The sequence below is a fragment of the Globicephala melas genome, chromosome 16, assembly GCF_963455315.2.
Source record: "Globicephala melas chromosome 16, mGloMel1.2, whole genome shotgun sequence".
Taxonomy (NCBI): Eukaryota; Metazoa; Chordata; class Mammalia; order Artiodactyla; family Delphinidae; genus Globicephala; species Globicephala melas.
Window position 1 is genome coordinate 73,794,515 of NC_083329.1, and position 20,194 is coordinate 73,814,708.

Here is a 20,194-nt window from a genome sequence, read left to right on the forward strand (position 1 = left end):
AATATACTCTTACCACACAATATGGCAATCATGCTCCTAGGTATTTGGCCGACTTACTAGAAATTTATCTCCATGCAAAAACGTATTCATAATAACCCAAAAGTGAAGCAACCAAGATGTCCTTCAACAGGTGAATGTATAAGTATGATACAACCAGACATTGCAATATTATTCAGTATTGAAAGGGAATCACACAACAATATGAATGAATTTTAAATGCCTTTTGCTAAGTGAAAGCAGTCAGCCCCCGAAATATGACATTGCAGAAAAGGCAAAACTCTAAGGATGGAGGACAGATCAGTAGTTGCCTTATTATTGTCAGTAACCCTTATTTCAACAAAAGGACAGTGGGGTCAAAAGAACACAGGAGTCATTTTGAAAGGACTCCCAGTGACCAAAGATGGGACCATTTAAGCATAGAAGAATAGACTGCAATTGATTGAAAACCTTTAAATATGTAAAAGTCCAAGAATTCAAATAATACACAGGAGATAGATGGAGAGGGAGCAGAAGAAAAACAGAACCTCATTGGTCAGCATTGGAGAAAGCTAGAAAATCAACCCTTTACTCTGAGATTAATGATGGACAATTTTCCTTTAAATAACTCCAACCATAAATACGGAAATGATCTAATTAGAAAAATACATTTTTGACCCTCATGAAACAATTGTTTCATGCAATAATTATTAATGATGATATAAGGATTAGAAGAAACTTGATGGGGAACTTTACAAAACCACCAAGCTGTCATCACCTAAAACCAGTGATCAATCTTAGGGTCACTATAAGTGTGAGTGTCAAAGATTATACGAGTGTCTACTCATATGATGATGACGACGTATACGCCACCACCTATCAAGTATTCGGGCCCTCAAAAGCTGAACCTGAATCTAGTCAAGCCTTCAGTTCTAACTTCCCGCTTATAGGAAATACAAGGGATTTGAGAACAATTTCAAATGCCACCACCAGGAAGCAATCGGCCAAATCAACAATATATTACAGGGCAATGGACCTGTTTTCTTCAAGTCAATGGCATAAAAAAGAGGGGTGGGAGACAGCATTCAATTTAAAAAAGACTTGAGAGACCTAACCACCAAATGCATAGTGTGGACTGTGTTTGAATCCTGATTTGAACACACCAACTATAAAAAGATATTTTTGAGACCATCAGGAATTCTGAGTGTAGACTGGACATTAAATAACATTAAAGAATTACTAAAGTTATTGGGTTTGATAACAGCACTGTGGTGTTATACAAGAAAATGTCTAGTTTTTAGGATCCATACTGGAGTATGTAGGAGTAACATGACATGGTATCAGAGATTTGCTTTAAAAGTTGACAAGAAAACATAAAAGAAAAAAAGATAAAAGAAGTGTATCAAAATGTTGACATTTGTTGATCCAAGTGAAGGGCATCATCCAATCCCCCCTACTTTTGTATATATATTTTTAAACTTCTATAATAAAAAGCTTTTTAAATGGCCTCTCTCCTTTGGCCTCACATTATCCAGCAGCCACATACTTTTTCTTTCTTCCCTCATAAAGAGATGCTTCTTAAAAGTGTTGTCAATTTTCAGTCTCCATTTTCTCACTTTACCTTACTTTTCAATGCACTACAATTTTGATTTCACACCCACGGCTCTAAATTACCTTCAGTAAATTCCCCAGTGATTTCTGTGTCATCACATTGCAAAGTTTCAATTTTTATTTCATTAGATGTCCAAGGACCATTGAAGAGTTACACATTTTGCTCAAAAGTGACTTCCTTGGGCTTCATGTATATATATATATCTCCTACTGATTCTGATTCTCTGGAGAACCTTATCCTCTTTTTTACTATATTGAATACCTTCTGTGCTTACTGGCTGCTTCCACCACAAGAATGCAAGCTCTGTTCAGATTAGAACTTTGTCTCGTTTGCTCACTTTGTGCCTAAACCATAGAACAGGATCTGGCACATAGTTGACGCTCAGTAAATAATTACAAAAGCGACAGAACATTTTATTAATATTTTAAAATACTTTTGACCGGTCAGTTTTTAAATTCTAAATCTTGAATCCATGTGAAACTTTTTGTTACATGCTAAAGATCTAACCTTACCGAGATAGTTAGCAGTACTTTTTAAAGCCACTAGTATTTGGTATCCCAGGAGCTAGGAAACTCATCCCAAGAAACTCCACCAAATTTCATCACATTTATGGTACCTAGACATTTGGGTGAATTGCTCTTTCTCAAAATCCTCTAAATCTGCGAATGTTCCTGGCGTTCTAGAAAATCATCTTTCTGACTGCAAGGTAAGGCTGGAATTCAGTAAGACACTATCAGTCTAGTTTTCCTTCAAGGGCTTTGTAGGCACTGGCTTCATAAATAGACCTTGTTCCTTAAAAATGACATCATACCCAGGACTTCCCTGGCAGTCCAGGGAACTGGACTGTTTTAATGTTTCAGTTTCAGTTTACAAAAGCAGAGTCTACTAAATTGTTTTGGATTATAAATAGAAAAGTTTCCTCATAAATCCAGTGAATTATTTTGCTAGGCTGCTGTAACAAAATACCAAAGGCTGAGTGGCTTAAACAACAGAAATGTATTTTCTCACCGTTCTGAAGGCTAGAAGTCCAAGATCAAGGTGTCAGTAGGTTTGGTTTCTCAAGAGGCCTCTCTCCCTTGGCTTGCAGATGGCAACCTTCTTGCTGTGTCCTCATGTGGACTTTCCCATGTGTGTGTGTTTGTGTGTGCTCCTAATGTCTCTTTGTGTGTCCACATTTCCTCTTCTTATAAAGACATCAGTCAGATTCATTAAGGCCACCCTAAAGACCTCATTTTAACTTAATCGTATCTTTAAAGATCTTATGTCCAAATACTGTCATGTTTGGGGTACTGGGTGTTGGGACTTCAATATATGAATTTTGGGGGAACACAATTCATCCCATAACATACAGGAAATAGAAAATTAAAACAACATAAAATATTCCTATGAACAGCAATAATAAAATTTTTCTCATCAATTCATTTGATCCAATGTAATATATTCTTGTTCCTCTGGGTCTTGGGTTACTAGCCTGCTCTCCTGAAGCCATCTACTTTTGGGCTGAAGAGTCTTAGAAATCCCGAGTCCACTGGTAAAGTCTGAAAGTTGTCCAAGTGATGTTATCTCAGAAGCTGTAACCAGGAGTCTATTCTTTGAAGTATCCATCATTGAAGTACTTTGGACAGTACTATACCATGAGGCTCCATGACTGTCCTTTGCTGAAGACAGAAACTCTGACCTGTTGAGCTTATAGCAGAGTGCTCAGGCAAGCCTCAGAATGAAAAACTACCTGCAGATGACAGACACTTGGTGGCTGTGGTTAATTTATATCTGTAGCAAATAATAACAGAATGAGAATACACTTCTCTGTTGAAGAATTGTACATAACTACTTCATAAGAATTTTATTCCTAAGGTTATAAACATATTATCAACAGAGAGGGCACTGACAAATCTCCAGAGATATCCATAAAGTATAAAATTTCTGAAATATTTATATTAATAACACTTTACCTTTACAAATTTAACCTAGGGCAGATTGAGGAGTATCTCTTCTGATTTGTTAACTCTTCGCATGCAACTTTTACAATAGTAACTCATCAAACCAGCCTAGTTGTTACTAGCATCTCTCCTAAGTTGAAGGAACAAATCTTTGCGATTTTTATTTGAATAAAACCTCAGACAGTTCTAGGTGTTAAAGCTATCCTGCCCACACAAAGATCATTGTCCTTACGTATCCTCAAGCAGAAAGAGACCTGATATCTTGTCCTTTATCCCTCACTTCAGAGGAAAAGGGCTCTGATTGAGCCAACAAGGGAAAGCTCCTTGTTCTGTGCTAAGAAAGATCACAAGACAAGGAAGGATCAGATGGATTCCCTTGAACCTCTCTTGGAGCCATCTACATGATTTTTCATGGCCACTTAAGTTGTCATAGGAGCAACTGCTGAGTCCACACATTTGATCACAAAATTCCAAATGAAGCTCTGACACTCAGCTCCAACTCTTTAACCTTGCTCTCCAGGCAGACTGAACCAGTGAAATGGTGATTGGGGGGCATAGTCTAGGACATCTGAGAGCTTCCTGGGGGTCTCATCTGAACTGCATTCTTGAGTTATCAACTTTTCAGAGAATATGATGGAAGCTACTGACACTCCCAAGGAACATGTAGTTCGTGTATGAACAAGATTATAAAAACCTGGGGTTGCTGGTTAGGAAATATGCTGAATTAACAATGTCAGTTTCCTCATACCTGCTTATGAAACCCTGAATATATTCCAAAGGGGAGATGGTGGGAGCTCCAGAACCCATTGACCTCCAAACCCAACATCATTGCATGGAACTGAAATTCCAGAGGAGTGTAAAGTGACCAGATGAGGCAAACCATTTTTTATGCACGATTCTGGTGCTCAAGATGAAAAAAGAATTCTTATTTACACAACTGATGACAATATTCACTATATCAGTGCCAGTACAACAAGATTCACTGATGGCATCTTCAAGATGACACCAACACATGTCACTCAATTATTTACTGTGCACAGTCTAGTACTGGGTTATACTATGCCACTGATTTATGCACTGACAATGAAAGGATGAGAAGACACAGATATACATGTATGAGAAAGTACTTGAATTTGCATGGGAAAGAAACCTCAACATTAACCCTTCATCATGCATGATGAATTTCAAGATTGCAAATATCAGTAAGATTCAATTCCCCTTACCAAGTGCATAAGTAAAAGAATGCTTGTTACACAATCACTGTGGTAAAACATGTCTTCTTTGGATCTAACGCCAGGGTATATGACAATGTACAGTAACACCTGTACATCCCTGTTGTTTGAACTTCCATTTGCCTATGGAAGTTATAAATGAAACTTTTGAGTACACTGTGGAGACTGCAAAAGAAAATTTAGATACCTAATGGATTATGTAGAGAGAGTATATGTTCATGGAAGGCATGGCAGAAGCAGAAAACCAGAAACTGCAAGATTTCCACCAGAAACTTGGAATGTGTATACATCAGTACTAACTGGTGATCAGAGGACAAACAACACAGTGAAAGGCTGGCATAACAAATTTCCAAAGCTGATGGTAGTGCATCATCCTTCAATTTGGAGATTTACTGAAGTGTTAAAGGATGAATAGCAAAGCAATGAATAAGTTATCACCCAGTTCTTGGTGGTCACATTCAAAGAGGGCCACCAATTTCACAACGATACTAACAAAATCAAATTCATATAACCAAAATTGTTAGCAGATATAACGAACATGAAACCAATAATCAGGTCAATATATACTCAGGAGCAGTTGGTCATCGACTGAAGAGCAACCCTGCCAAACTTCACGACGAGGAAGAATAAATGTGAAATCCAAAATCCATCATGAATTACAACAAAAATTACATAAATTTTTAATGAAGTTAAATGTTTGCATTATTTAATGGATCAGGGACCAAATGTCGCAATGGATGTTTTGGACAGGACCAAATGTCCTGAAAGGGTTCCAGGACTCACATCAGATACCAAAATTCATGGATGCTGAAATCCCTTATATAAAATGGTGTATTACTTGCATATAATTTATGCATGCCTTCTCATGTACTTTAAACCAACTCTAGATTAAATAATACCCAATACAATGCAAATAATATGTAAATAGTTGTAAACACAACTCTAGATTAAATAATACCCAATACAATGCAAATAATATGTAAATAGTTGTAAACACAATGTAAATGGTATGTAAACAGTGCTGGCATGCAGTAAATTCAAGTTTTGCTTTTAGGAACTTTCCAGAATTTATTTTTCAAATATTTTCAATTCGTGGTTGGTTGAATGCATAGATGTAGAACCCTCGGGTATGGAGGGCCAACTGTATCTTACAATTTTATTTATCAGTCATAGCCAAAAAGCTGAAAATAAATTAGGTTAGATCATTATCTCCTGTATCATACAGAGGAAAGGTGGACAGTGAAACAAAAATAACATTCTGCTGGCATGGAACAAGTGAGAGACAGCTGGTGAATAACTGATCACAAGTCTGTAAAAGCTCCTACAAATCTGTTGCAAGGAAATTATGCTACTCATAGAAAAGCTAACACCACACTCTATCCAATGGTCTAAGTACTTTACATCTACTACCTTACCTAATCTCCACTAGAACCCTATGGGGTAGGTAATATCATTATCATCATTTTGCAAATAAGGAACTGCAGAACAGATAAGGGATTTGGCCCAGGTCACACAGCTAATATGCAGTAGAACTGGGATTTGAGTCTAGTAACTCTGGTTCCAGAGTCCATGCTCTTAACTGCTACATCAGAGGTCAGCAAACTTTGGCCCACAGGCCAAACCTGTTTTCCAATGGGCCATGAGCTAAGAATGGTTTTTACAGGTTGTGAAAAAAAAGTGACAGAAAGCACATGTGGCCTACAAGGTTAAAATATTTACTATATGGCCTTTTACAGAAAACGTCTGCCAACTTCTGCACCATACCATGGTTGCTAATACTAGGAAGTAAAGACAACGATATATAGCATGTTACTATACAAATAATTCCTAATTCCATCTAAACTGGGCTGGTACACTCAAACCTACTTAGGGTCCCCATTTAAACATTTCAGGACATTGAAAGAGGGGGTTGTTTTCTCAAGCATTACTGTTCACAGCTGCTTTCTTAAACTCAGGCTTATGCTAGAGGTAAAAATTGTGAACTTAGCCTCTATTTTGTATGTAAATAATTGTTATTAGAGAAACATGTGGCTGGCAAAAATACTGTTGGCTTCTTTACTGAACAGACCATTCAGTAACAATGGCCATACCCATTAATATACACCAGGACATAGTAGAGAAGATGTGTGTACAGTTGACCTTTGAACAACACAGGTTTGAGCTGTGTGGGTCTACTTATATGTGGATTTTTTTCAATAGTAAATACTACAGGACTATATGATATATGGTTGGTTGAATCTGTGAATGTGGAACCATGATACAGAGGCCAACTATAATTTATACTCTTATTTTCAACTGCACAGAGGTTCAGTGTCCCTAACCCCTGCGTTATTCAAGGGTCATGTAGCATGATACTTTAAATGTGTCACATATAATCTCACATAAAATATATATTGTGTTTGGACTTCCCTGGTGACACAGTGGTTAAGAATCCATCTTCCAAAGCAGAGGACACGGGTTCAAGCCCTGGTCTGGGAAGATCCCACATGCCATGAAGCAACTGAGCCCATGCGCCACAACTACTGAGCCTGCACTCTATAGCCTGCGAGCCACAACTACAGAGCCCATGTGCCACAACTACTGAAGCCCACGTGCCTAGAGCCCGTGCTCCACAACAAGAGAAGCCACCACAATGAGAAGCCCACGCACGCACCGCAACAAAGAGTAGCCCCTGCTCTCCACACCTAGAGAAAAGCCCACACGCAGCAATGAAGACCCAACGCAGCCAAAAATAAATTAATTAAAAAAAAATATATATATATAGTGTTAAAATATAAAAGACTGCAGTGACATTTACAATGATAATTATGTCATAATGGTCATTAAATTAAGGATCTTGATGTTTTAGTTTGATTCTATTGGGTTCCAGTGAAAATTTTAAACACGGAAAATATTATACAATACACTCATATAAAAGTCTCCCACAGCTCAAGGAATTTTCACACATACATAACACTGTATAGATGATTCCTTCGAAATATTTGTGATATTTTACAAAAATACATGTACTACAGCGGCTACATACATATAAATATTTTATTATATTTAGCAAAAGTTTTGTTACCAAAACATTTTTCTAAAAAAATATTTCTGTTTTCTAAATTGTTTCCCTCAGTAAAAATTCTCTGAAATATAATAAAGTATGTTTTACTGAAAACTTTCAGAAAGCCAAACGTTTATAAAGTTTTACTGTACTCTGATTTACCTGAGGTTCAGTGAAATATCACCTTTTAGTAAAGCCTTTCTACATTTGTTGTAACCAATAGATTTCTTGACTCTGATTTTTCCCATTACAGTGAGTTTGATTCATGGATGAGGCTTCTAAGCATTCAGGATTTTGACAGGAGTCTCCACTCTTGTGTGAGTTCACCAACATACAGTGCATACAGACCTCTCAATGGAAGGCAACTACATTCCTACCCCACAGAGAACAGAGAACACAAAGGACTGTCAAGGAGCCCATTATGTCTCAGACATAGAAGTGAATGACATCATTATGCTCACATTCCATTGGCCAGTTCTCATTCACATTGTCCCATGTGGTTGCAAGAGAAACTCAGAAATACAGACTAGCAACGTGCTGAGTAGCAAAATGAAATGTATATTGATAAAAACACTGCCAGGGTTTCTTCCGTGTGAGTTCTCTGATATAAACTGAAGGCTAACTTCTGGCAGAAGGACTTCTCACATTCATTACATGCATAGAGTTTCTTCCCCAGATATAGTTTCTGTCATACCAAAGGCTCTGAATTGTGGGAGGAGTGTTTTGTATAAATGTCTTTATGCTGTTTCTCTTCTGTGTGTATTCCCTGAGGTGTGGCAAGAGTGGGTCTGTGGCTGAAGGTCTTCCCACACTCATTACAATTATAGAGTTTTTCCCCTGAGTGAATTCTCTTATGTTTAATGAGGGATAAACTATTATAGAAAGATTTTCCACATTCGTTACAATCATAGGGTTTCTCTCCTGTGTGTGTTCTCTGATGTACATTGAGGGAGGCCTTCTGGCAAAACATTCTCCCACGTTCGTTACATTCGTAGGGTCTCTCCCCTGTATGAATTCTCTGATGTTGAATGCGTTGTGACTTTTGGCAGAAAGTTTTCCTGCATTTGTTACATTCAAAGGGTTTCTCCCCGGTATGAATCCTCTGATGTTTACTGAGGCTTGACTTCTCAGAAAAGGTTTTCCTACATTCAACACATTCGTAAGGTTTCTCCCCTGTATGAGTTCTCTGGTGTTTAAGGAGAACTGACTTCCCACAGAAGGTCTTCCTACATTCACTGCATTCATATATTTTCTTCCCGTGTGAAGTCTTTGATGTTTATTGAGGGTTGACTTCATATAATACATCTTCCCACATTCACTACATTCGTAGAGCTTCTCCCCTGAGCCTATTCTCTGATGTATAGTAAGTTTTGACTTTATACTGAAGAATTTCTCAAACTCATAACATTTATAAGGTTCTTCTCCTGTGTGAGACCTCTGATGCACAGTCAAGTCTGACTTTTGGGAGAAAGATTTTCCACACTAACTACATTTATATGGCCTCTCCCCTGTGTGTGTTCTTTGATGTTGACGATGGAGAGCTGACTTCTGATAGAAGGTTTTCTCACACTTAGTACATTCATAGGGTCTCTCTCCTGTATGAATTCTTTGATATACAGTGAGGGCTGGCTTATGGTAAAAACATTTCCCACATTCATTACATTGATAGGGTTTTTCTCCTGTGTGTGTTTTCTGGTGTACTGTGAGGTTTGACTTCTGGAAGAAGGCTTTTCCACATATGTTACGCTCGTGGTATTTCTCACCCATGTGAAGTCTATGACGTTTCTTCCAGAGGACTGACTTATCACAGGTTTCCCCACATTCATTAAGTTTATAGTGATTCTTCCTTGAGTAAATTACCTCATGTAACATGAGGTTTGACTCATCCTTGACCGTTTTCTCATATTCACCATAATCACAGAGTTTCTCTCTTGTGTGAGTTCATTCTTGAGTAATGAAGAGGGCATTACCGTGGAACGCTTTAATGTGTTCATTATATTCAAATAGTTACTCCACACTGTGACTCTCCTGTTGCTGAATAAAATCCTCATTATGATAGCAAGTGCTCTCATTTTTATTAAAATCATTAAGTTTCTCTCCAATATGAGTTTTCTCATGATTAATTTCAGGAATCAATTTCTCACACCCATTGGTATCATCAGATTTCTTTCCTGAATAGTTTCTATTATTATTGGTTAACTCTGATGTATTTTCTAAACTGATTCCATCTAGGTTATATTTACTGGGCCTTCTTCTGGAAGGAATATAGTCTATGCAAAAATTAAATGGTTTTCTTAATACATTCTCTTTCACAGTAACTACTTTTTTGTTATTGATAAATGCAGCCTGCCATAAATGTCTGTCTTGGTTTTCTTTGCTCTTTATCATGCCATCAACTTTCAATTCACCTAAAAATAAGAAAAATTAAACATACATTATGAATTAAACTACTTATAAAATTGGGCTAATACACAAATACTATTTATCTGACTCTTTGGTTTCAGAATCATTCTTTTGAGATAAAAGTTCCAAATAAATTTTTCCATTTCCTCCACTTTTCTGAGGAGCTGAGGGGACGGGGTGACAGTGAACCAACTAATCAAAGCTACCGGGGTAGAAAAGGGGAGAGTAAAGTTGGCAATGAATGTACATATATTTATGTGGCCCTTCACGAATATACCTTCCAAAATGGATAGAAGGGGTGAAAGAAACATCAGGAATAGAGAATTAAAGGTTCAGTAAGAATGGATGAATTACAAAGAGTGGAATTCACAGTAAAATATGCCCAATCAAGAGAATTATGCAGTAAATGTGACAGGGAGCACAAGTAGACAAGGATGTTGTTCTAAGAAATTACCAGAGGAATGAAGTATTTAGAGGAGGTAGATTAGAGTCCATGTGCCAATTTTGTTAACCGCACTGTCAACATACATCCAGAACTCCATCACTTTATACACTCTGTCCCCCTAAACCTAGTCAATGGCATTATCTCTTTTCCTGACTGGTCTCCTTGCTTCTACTCTTGCCACACCTGTACATCATTTTCTCACAGGGCAGTCAGGTTCCTGTGTCTGTTTCCTGCTAATAAGTAAATTCCCTGAGAGCAAGGGACTTATTTCACCCACTCCTGTGTATCTCTTTCATTTAGAGTATGATTGGCATGGACCAAGTGCTCAAGCAGTATTGGTTAAGTTAATTAATTAATTAACTCCTGAAAACAAAAGGAGTCCTTGATAGAAGGGAATGTGGGCAACTGAGAATGCTTAGAGGAAAGGAGACTAACTAAGATAAAATATTTATTATGAGATAGGAATGAAATTCAAGGTACAGGTAATAGGGATTAAACTACTAAAAAGCCAAGCGAAAAAGAAAACATTTATGTGTGAGACTATATCTGGTGGTGAATTTAGGTATCTGAGGCATGTAGGCTAAATATCCTTAGTCAATTCCAAACAGATGGAGCCTCTAAATAGATTTGTTCAAAATGCTCCAAAGATGCTTATATCTAAAACAACCACCTGGGATCTAATTTCCCCTGGATTACTTACCTGGGTAACAATGGCTTGCAAATTCTTCCTCTAATATCCATGGTGCTTCTTGCTCTAACTTGAAGATCTCCTCTGGTTTGGCAATGCAATGCCCTGATAGTGGAAAGTGATACGGGATATAGAGAACACTGCCTGGCTTCAGGAACTCAGAAGAAAAACCAAGGACCAGCTTCAGGAACTGCACAATGAAGGAGCCCACTGGACTCTTTCAATGGGGAGGTGAAAACACAAACAATATTCCTAGTGTCCAAACCTAAATATCATTAAACTCTACAAACGATCCATATGCTTTGGTAACAAAGAAAGGATAGGTCTGATGTTGTTACTTAGAGAAGCTCTGCTTACCCAATGAGATGAGGATTCTGTAGTTCTCCAGCGTCACATCCCTGCACAAAGTCCTCTGATCAGGGTCCAGCTGACCCCACTCCTCCTGGGTGAAGTTCACAGTCACATCCTCAAATGAAATTGATCCCTGTAAGAGCATATATCTGATCAATCTGAAATATTCACAACTGTATGACAGAGAAAAGATATTTAGGAACTAATTCCTCACCATGTTCACTGTTGAGCTTATTAGAAAAAGTTTTTATGTTTACTATATTCCCTGTTTTGTGTATATGTGGTGGGACAAAGAGAAACATAGTGAAAATACCCAATTAATCTATTAATTCATGCGTAATGTTGTCAGAGAGGAAGAAATTTTCCTCCACCCTTCTGGGTTCTTCTGGCTGCTCTAAGAATTAAATTGACATGAGAGTTTTACCTCTTCATTTCCAATTTGGATACCACAGAGATATAAAAAAAAATCGTAAGAGAGGCTTTGACACAGTTATATGCCAACGAATGGACAACCTAGAAGAAATGGACAAATTTCTAGAAACACAGAGCCTGCCAAGACTGAGTCAAGAGGAAACAGACAATTTGAACAAAACAACCACTAGAAGTGAAATAGAATCTGTAATTTAAAAACTCCCTTCAGGAATTCCCTGGCAGACCAGTGGTTAGGACTCCGTGCTTCCACTGTAGGGGGCACGGGTTTGATCCCTGGTCAGGGGATCACAGGGGAATTCTACCAGATACATATCTCAAACTATTCCAAAAAACTGAAGACGGAACACTCCCAAATTTATTCTATGAGGCCACCATTACCTTGATACCAAAACCAGACAAAGACACTACAAAAAAAGAAAATTACAGGCCAATATCTTTGATGAATACAGATGCAAAAATCCTCAACAAAATATTAGCAAACCAAATCCAATGATATGTAAAGAGGATCCTACAACATGACCAAGTTGGATTTATTCCAGGGTCACAAGAATAGTTCCACATTTGCAAATCAATCAATGTGCTACACCACATGGATAAAAGGAAGGATGATATTCTCTAGGTCAAGTTTGTTTTCTGTATCTGTGAGTCTGTTTCAGTTTTGCATATGCATTCATTTGTATTATTTTTTAGATTCTGCATATAAGCGACGTCCTACAGTACTTGTCTTTCTCTGCCTGACTTATTTCACTAACCAAATATTCTCTAGGTCCATCCACATTGCTGCAAATGGCAGAATTTCATTCTTTTTTATGGCTGAGTAACACACAGCTTCTTAATCCAATCATCTGTTGGTGGGCTCGTGGGTTGCCTCCATGTCTTGGCTATTATATATAAAGTTGCTATAAACATTGGGGTGCATGTACCTTTTTTTTTTTAAAGATTTTTTGATGTGGACCATTTTTAAAGTCCTTTTTGAATTTGTTACAACATTGCTTCTGTTTCTTATGCTTTGGTTTTTTCCCCACGAGGCATGCGTGACAGCCCCCCGACCAGGGATCGAACCCATTGGAAGAAAAAACCTTAACCACTGGACAACCAGGGAAGCCCTGCATGTACCTTTCTGAATTAGTGTTTTCATTTTTTTCTGGGTATACACCCAGGTGTGGAATTCCTTGGATAGTATGGCAATTCTATTTTTAGGTTTTTGAAGAACTTCTATACTGTTTTCCATAGTGGCTGCACCAATTTACATTTCTACCAAGGGGAGAGGGAAAGGAGGAGGGGTATGGGATTAACATATACAAATTACTATGTATGTATAAAATAGATAAGTAACAAGGATATACTGTATAGCACAGGAAATTATAGCCATTATCTTGTAATAATCTATAATGGAGTATAATCTGCAAAAATACTGAATCACTATGCTATATAACTGAAACTAATATAATATTGTAAATTAACTATACTTCCATAAAAAAAATAAACTGACATGAGAGAGATTAACAAAAGAAAATCAAACAAAAGTTTAATAAAATGTATACAGCGGAGAGACCCAGGAAAGCTAAGTAACTTGCCAAAATGGCTGAAACCCTCACTTTAAATACCATCTTGAGCAAAAGATAAAAAAGGATGTTAGTGGTAGTGATTTGGGACTTCAAAGGGGAGGAAGGCAATTTACATGGAAATGGAAAAGCAAAAGTTTGGTGAACAAAGGTTTACTGGGCCTGCAGAGACAATGGGACACAGAATAGACACTGATCTCTAGGCGCTGTAGAGCACAGGTCCCCAAACCCTGGGCCTTGGACCGGCACAGCAGGAGGTGAGTGGTGGGCAAGAAAGTGCTGCTCCCCATTGCTCCCCATCACTCACATTACCGCCTGAACCATCACCGAACACCGCCCCCATCCCATGGAAAAACTGTCTTCCACAAAACTGGTCCCTGGTGCCAAAAAGGCTGGGGACCGCTGCTGTAGAGTTTCCCCAACCACATATAGCCTTCATTCTTTGCAGCTTCTCTGGTGACGGCTCTACTCCAGGAATAGGCCCTATATCTAAATTCTTCAGGTAAAAAGAAAGACTTCCTGAGTCTTCTGTTTCTTAAAAATAATCAGTCTAACGTATATACAGTGGTATATTACTCAGCCATAAAATGGAAAAAAATTGAGTTGTTGTTCATGAGGTGGATGGACCTAGAGTCTGTCATACAGAGTGAAGTAAGTCAGAAAGAGAAAAATAAATACCGTATGCTAACACATATATATGAAATCTAAAAAAAAAAAAACGGTACTGATGAACCCAGTGGCAGGGCAAGAATAAAGATGCAGACGTAGAGAATGGACTTGAGGAATGGACTTGAGGGGAGTGGGAAGGTTAAGCTAGGAAGAAGTGAGAGAGTGGCATGGACATATATACACTACCAAATGTAAAATAGATAGCTAGTGGGAAGCAGCCGCATAGCACGGGGAGATCAGCTCGGTGCTTTGCGACCACCTAGAGGGATGGCATAGGGAGGGTGGGAGGGAGACGCGAGAGGGAGGAGATATGAGGATATATGTATACAAAGTCGATTCACTTTGTTATACAGAAGAAACTAACACAACATTGTAAAGCAATTATACTCCAATAAAGATGTAAAAAACTAATAATAATAATCAGCCTAAATTAATCCTCATGCCAAAGAGACACATTTTGCTGTGGCAAATTTTGCTCCCTTACAGTGTATATACATACATAGATGTCCACAAGCATAAAATACATTATATGTATGAAAGTGTCCTAGTTTCTGTGGATATATAAAGTACATAAAACACTGTTTCTACCCTCAGAAAGCTTAGAAACTGGTATGGATGCAAACTGGATTAACAAACAGCATAAAATCAGGAGAGAACTGAGTTTGGGGCTTCAGTAATATAAAATGCCCTGGTCTAGGGACTTCCCTGGCGGTCCAGTGGTTAAGACTCCACGCTTCCACTTCAGCGGGCACGGGTTCGATCCCTGGTTGGGGAATTAAGATCCTGCATGCCGCATGGCATGGCCAAAAAATAAATAAATTTTTAAAAATGCCCTGGTCTGGGCTTCCCTGGTGGCGCAGTGGTGGAGAGTCCGCCTGCCGATGCAGGGGACACGGGTTCGTGCCCCGGTCCGGGAGGATCCCGCATGCCGCGGAGCGGCTGGGCCCGTGAGCCGTGGCCGCTGAGCCTGCGCGTCCGGAGCCTGTGCTTCGCAACAGGAAAGGCCACAGCAGTGAGAGGCCCGCATATCACAAAAAAAAAAAAAAAAAACAAAACAAAAAAAATGCCCTGGTCTGTTCAGGGAATAGATGATGTGTAATCTTGGGATTATTCCTTTACACAAGAGTGCTCCTAAGTCTCTGATAACCTACACTGCCAGGCACAACTTTTAAGCATCTACAAATTTGTGTTAATAGATAGGTATGTATGAATGTTTATGTCTATACAGATAGTCCAACTTCGCATGGTTCTAATAGGCATGAATTTCAGTCACCACAATTTAGTTAAATAACACCAGCCCAACAACACGGGTCAGATTTTTAGTTACTAGGATAACTGTAATTGCACAAAGTAGAAACTTCACTGCTTGTTTTTCAGTCCACAAATCACTACGAGATAACAGACACACATCATGAACAATGATCAATCATGTCGGTTTTTCCAAAGTCTGCCTGTGACTGGTTGCTGTGCATTCACCACACACAGCAAAGCATGTAGTTGTGTTGCCTCTTGTCTCTCAGCAATAAGACATTTGCAAAAACAGTTAACTGCAACAGGGAACTGGCCAACAAAGACGAAGGAGCAATAAAGAAATGAAAGGGGTTTTTTAGAAATGAAATTCAAATTGAATATAAATGGTGTTTTAGAAGAAATAGCTGTGGGACTGCTGACATTGCTGCCACTGGAGACATTCTAGACCTGCAGCTAGAGGAACTCAGGGAAGGGGAACTTGGTACTAAATATTAGCTGTATTATTTTTCAACTTCCATATATATTTATAACTGACAATTTCCAGCCTACCAATTTGCCCTACAAATTTTAGACTTGCCAGTCTCCACAATCACGTGAGCCAATTCCTTAAAATGGATGAATATATACATGTATGAATATATATGAGTATGTGTACATGTGTTATATGCATATATGTGTACACACACACACACACACACACACACACACTATTGGTTCTGTTTCTCTGGAAAACCCTGACTGATACAGGGTTTAAGGAATATTTTTCTTCATCTTGGTTTTCTTTCCATTCCATCTCCTCCCTCTCTCCCAACAGCCACCAGAAGCCAAAAGAGATGGGGAACAGAGTCTTCTCTAGAAACTTAGGCAGGAGTGCAGCCCTGACAACAGCTTGATTTCAGACTTCTGGCCTCCAGAACTGCGAGGCAATAAATTTCTGTTGTTCTAGGCCGCCAAATTTGGAGTAACTTGTTACAGCAGCCATAGGAAACTAATATACTAACTCTTTGCAAAAACCCTATAGGAAAAAATCAACAGTTTGCTTTGAAAATATGTCTGGCCAGTGATAGGTCTTACTTACTTAACGAGGCACAAAATTCAGCTTCTGAATTTCAGATTTGGAGCGGTTGTCTCATCCTCGGATATAGTTGAAAATCCACATGGTATGAAATTAGTCAAGAACAACAGTAAGGTAAGAATTACAATGGACCGAGGAGGAATGCGTGGGGATAAGCTTTGCTAAAAGGCAACAGGAAGAAGACCATACCAAGAAGCAGACAGAAGAAATCGTCACCTTACATCAACTGAGTCACGCTTTGGCTCTCTGCCTCCTGTGCCCACTAAAGAACAGTCAGAGAAGAGAAATGGAGGTAGCATTCACTTCACGCTTGTTAAGTGAGGTTGTCAACTACCACACTTTCATTAAGACAAAGAAATTGTTTTCACACTTCAGGACAGAAAGTCTTTATATTCCATGACGAGTTACTTTTGTTTATTCTTAGAGTCAAAGCAAAGCATTTTCCTTTTGTACAAAGTATCAGAGATAAATCTGCACATAATTATTATTGTAAAAATGAGTTATAAAATATGTGTAATATACATACTAACAAAGCAACTAGGATTATCTCCATATAATTAAATGTTGACTTTTCCTTGTTTTAGATCTGTTAACTCTATATATTCCTTAATAATTTTTATCATTTTAATCTTGAATCATTTTTGCAATGGAAGACAATGTGAGAAATGAATAAACAACAACTCACCGGGGACTTGTTCTTTTTCTGTTCCTTTTGGGAAAGTACAGAGAAGGCTGTATGTACAGCTATGGGAAAAGAAAACAGGAGTGGGTCATGTGAGATCTGGCTGCTAGGAATCTTTGAGCTTCCTAAGAACTTCTGCCTACCGGCTGGTTAAATGCCCCTCTGTGGGAAAAAGTTTCTCTGGTCTCTGAGGAGTCAGCAAGAACTATGTGGAGGGAGAATTCACATATGCAACTCTGACAGCCAAGTTATAGAGCCTGGCTGAGCAATTTAACCCCGGATTTACTTCCTAATGATTTATTAATTTCATTTTTCTTTTAGAACCAATTCAGGACTAATTGAACAAATAATATTACATCAGAAGACAAACCATTATTTTCATCATCAACGCTGTAGGAAAAGTACTCAAGATATGTTTGCTTATATCCTACTGAGTTGCCTACCCTTCGAGTCAGAGAAATCACCCTGCAGAAAGGGATGGGGGAGTTCCTTCAGGAAAAGGTCTATTTAAAAACTTGTTTGTTTCTAACTGAGTTGTAATGAAACCTGGTGGGTGACTTACCCGTTATAACATGGACAGCCTTTTTCTACTCCTGGCTCCACCACTAACAAACTGGGCGTCTATGGGCAGGTTACTTGTACACTCACAGTCAAGGTTTCTCAGCTTTGAAATGAAGCAGACACAGATGATGTCAGGGTAGATGCAGCAGCCAGCATCCCTCTAGGGGGCACACATCATGACGGATGTCACAGGAGAGCAGCTCAGAATTTGGAGAAAGTGAGTGGAGGCTGAAGGCGTGGTACGCTTATTAAAAGCTGGGCCTAGTGATCTCTCTCTGCAGACCATGCCCACGTGAACCCTCCAAAGAATGAACACTTCCTTGCCCACCACTCTCAGGGCCCCACTCACCTATCTTTCCTGAAACTTGGTCCAGACCTTTCACCATCGTGGTGAGGTCTTCTGGATGCAGTGATATTAGCGAAGCATTGCTCATTCTGAGCAGGATAAAGATTGTTACTTGCAAAGGAACAGGAACCTAGGCTTAAAGGACAAAATCATCTTATTTAGAAGTTTCATTCCGGGCTCCAAATGTCACAGAACTTACTTGTCTAAACTCCAAGGCCACTGAGGATGCTGAAGATTGGACAGTGTTGCAGTCCAAGCAACACATTATGTAGTCTGCCCCAAGGGTTCCGAGATGGCAAGAAATCCCAGAATACCCGACCACAAGGTGAGATTCACTCCACACACTTTGGGATTGTTTCCCTGTGCCCCGCGGGAAGTGCTGTGAGGAATACACTGCTGGTTTTAGGCTGGATATCTACCGTGGCTGTGTGACCTGGTGTATTTCACTTGAACCCTCTGAGCCTCAGTTTTCCTTTTTTGTCAAAATAGAAAACAGTTACATAAAGGCTGTTGTGAAGATTAAACAAAACAGCTAATGAAAACAGCAAAGTCTCTTCCAAACACCTTATCAGCTAATATCAACTATACGTTATGTGCTATATGTAAAAACTTTACGTCCGTATTTTCAAAACGTATGTAAAAACTTAATCCTCAGAACAACCCCGTGTGGTACATATCAATACTCTCGTTTTACAGATGAGAAAACCTCGTCTCAGGTAGATCAATCATCTTGCCAGCAGTAATTAATTTACACCTGGCTCCGCCTGGATACAAAACTCACGCCCCCCCTCCCGCAGTCGCGTGGATTCGGCAGCCTCTCGGGGCTCCGTACGTCCGCATCCCCACGACCGAGGCCGCCCCTTCCCCTGACAGAGGCGCCCCGACCCCGCCATCCCTCCTCGCAGCCGAGGCCGCCCCCATCCTTCCGCGCAGGCTCTCTCACCGGGGGTCACACCGCGGGGTTCCTTCCCACTGCTACCTCCCACCAGTCCTCAAGCCGCACCGGAACCCCTCGGCCCTCACCCAACTCGGGCTCACCCGCAGCTCTGACTCAGGCAGCACCCGCTCTCTGAGCGCGCGCAGACCTAGACGGTCCAGGATTTTCTCCGCAAGACACGGAAAAGCGAGACACCGGGGCTAGTGAACTGCACGTGCGCAGGACGAGCCGCGGCAGAGGGGCTTACTGAACCACGCGCAGTGTGAGCCAGGGAACGTAAGACTACATTTCCCATAAGCCCTGGTGCTACACCCTCCCGGAGAGTTTAAAGGGTTATGCATGAAAGAGGAGGCTTCTCTACCCCGCGTGGCTTGGCTCTGTAGCTCACTGAGGCTAGTTCTTTCAGGACTGCAAGAGACTGCAAAACACCGCAGTGGGATGCGGAGCCGTTGAGTGAATCTGTTTAAAAGAATAACTTTCAGGGCTTCCCTGGTGGCGCAGTGGTTGAGCGTCCACCTGCCGATGCCGGGGACACGGGTTCGTGCCCCAGTCCGCGAAGATCCCACATGCAGCGGAGCGGCTGGGCCCGTGAGCCATGGCCGCTGAGCCTGCGTGTCCGGAGCCTGTGTTCCGCAACGGGAGAGGCCACAACAGTGAGAGGCTCGCGTACCGCAAAAATAAATAAATAAATAAAAATTTAAAAAAATATAATAATTATTATTATGGCAAAAAATGTTCAAGAGGAGCTACAGAGGACTTGAGATGGTACAGGGCCCAATTGTAAGCTTTCTTAAAAGTGATGGGCAGGCGGATTCTTAACCACTGTGCCACCAGGGAAGTCCTCAGCACCAGAATTTTTTCCTTTTTTACCTCTTTACTGGTATTTCAATTTTGTTTATACATTGTTTTCTTGACTTTGTCCATATCATCTTTTAGCTCTTAGAGCATGTTTCAGTTTTAAAGTCTTTATTTACTACGCCCACCAT

General features: G+C 39.7%; 1 protein-coding gene across 1 annotated transcript; it reads right to left on the reverse strand.

Annotated features, from left to right (window-relative positions):
- Positions 1-1,837: 1,837 nt before the first annotated feature.
- LOC115845719 (zinc finger protein 33B-like) lies at positions 1,838-18,311 on the reverse strand. The gene is made up of 5 exons (XM_030843884.3): positions 18,275-18,311; positions 17,368-17,426; positions 11,697-11,823; positions 11,352-11,444; positions 1,838-10,211 (listed from the first exon to the last, which is right to left on the reverse strand). Exons 1-5 carry the CDS (start codon positions 18,309-18,311, stop codon positions 9,811-9,813), a joined length of 717 nt encoding a protein of 238 aa, XP_030699744.3. The 3' UTR covers positions 1,838-9,810.
- Between the last annotated feature and the right edge of the window lie 1,883 nt (positions 18,312-20,194).

Bases quoted from the DNA above. Each gene is read 5' to 3' on its own strand.
- LOC115845719 (XM_030843884.3), bottom strand. From the start codon at position 18,311: ATGGTGAAAGGTCTGGACCAAGTTTCAGGAAAGATAG. The intron at 17,427-18,274 runs GTGAGTGGGGCC...CTTTTCCCATAG, and splicing joins CCAAGTTTCAGGAAAGATAG to CTGTACATACAGCCTTCTCT. The intron at 11,445-11,696 runs GTAAGCAGAGCT...TTCCACTATCAG, and splicing joins CAGAATCCTCATCTCATTGG to GGCATTGCATTGCCAAACCA.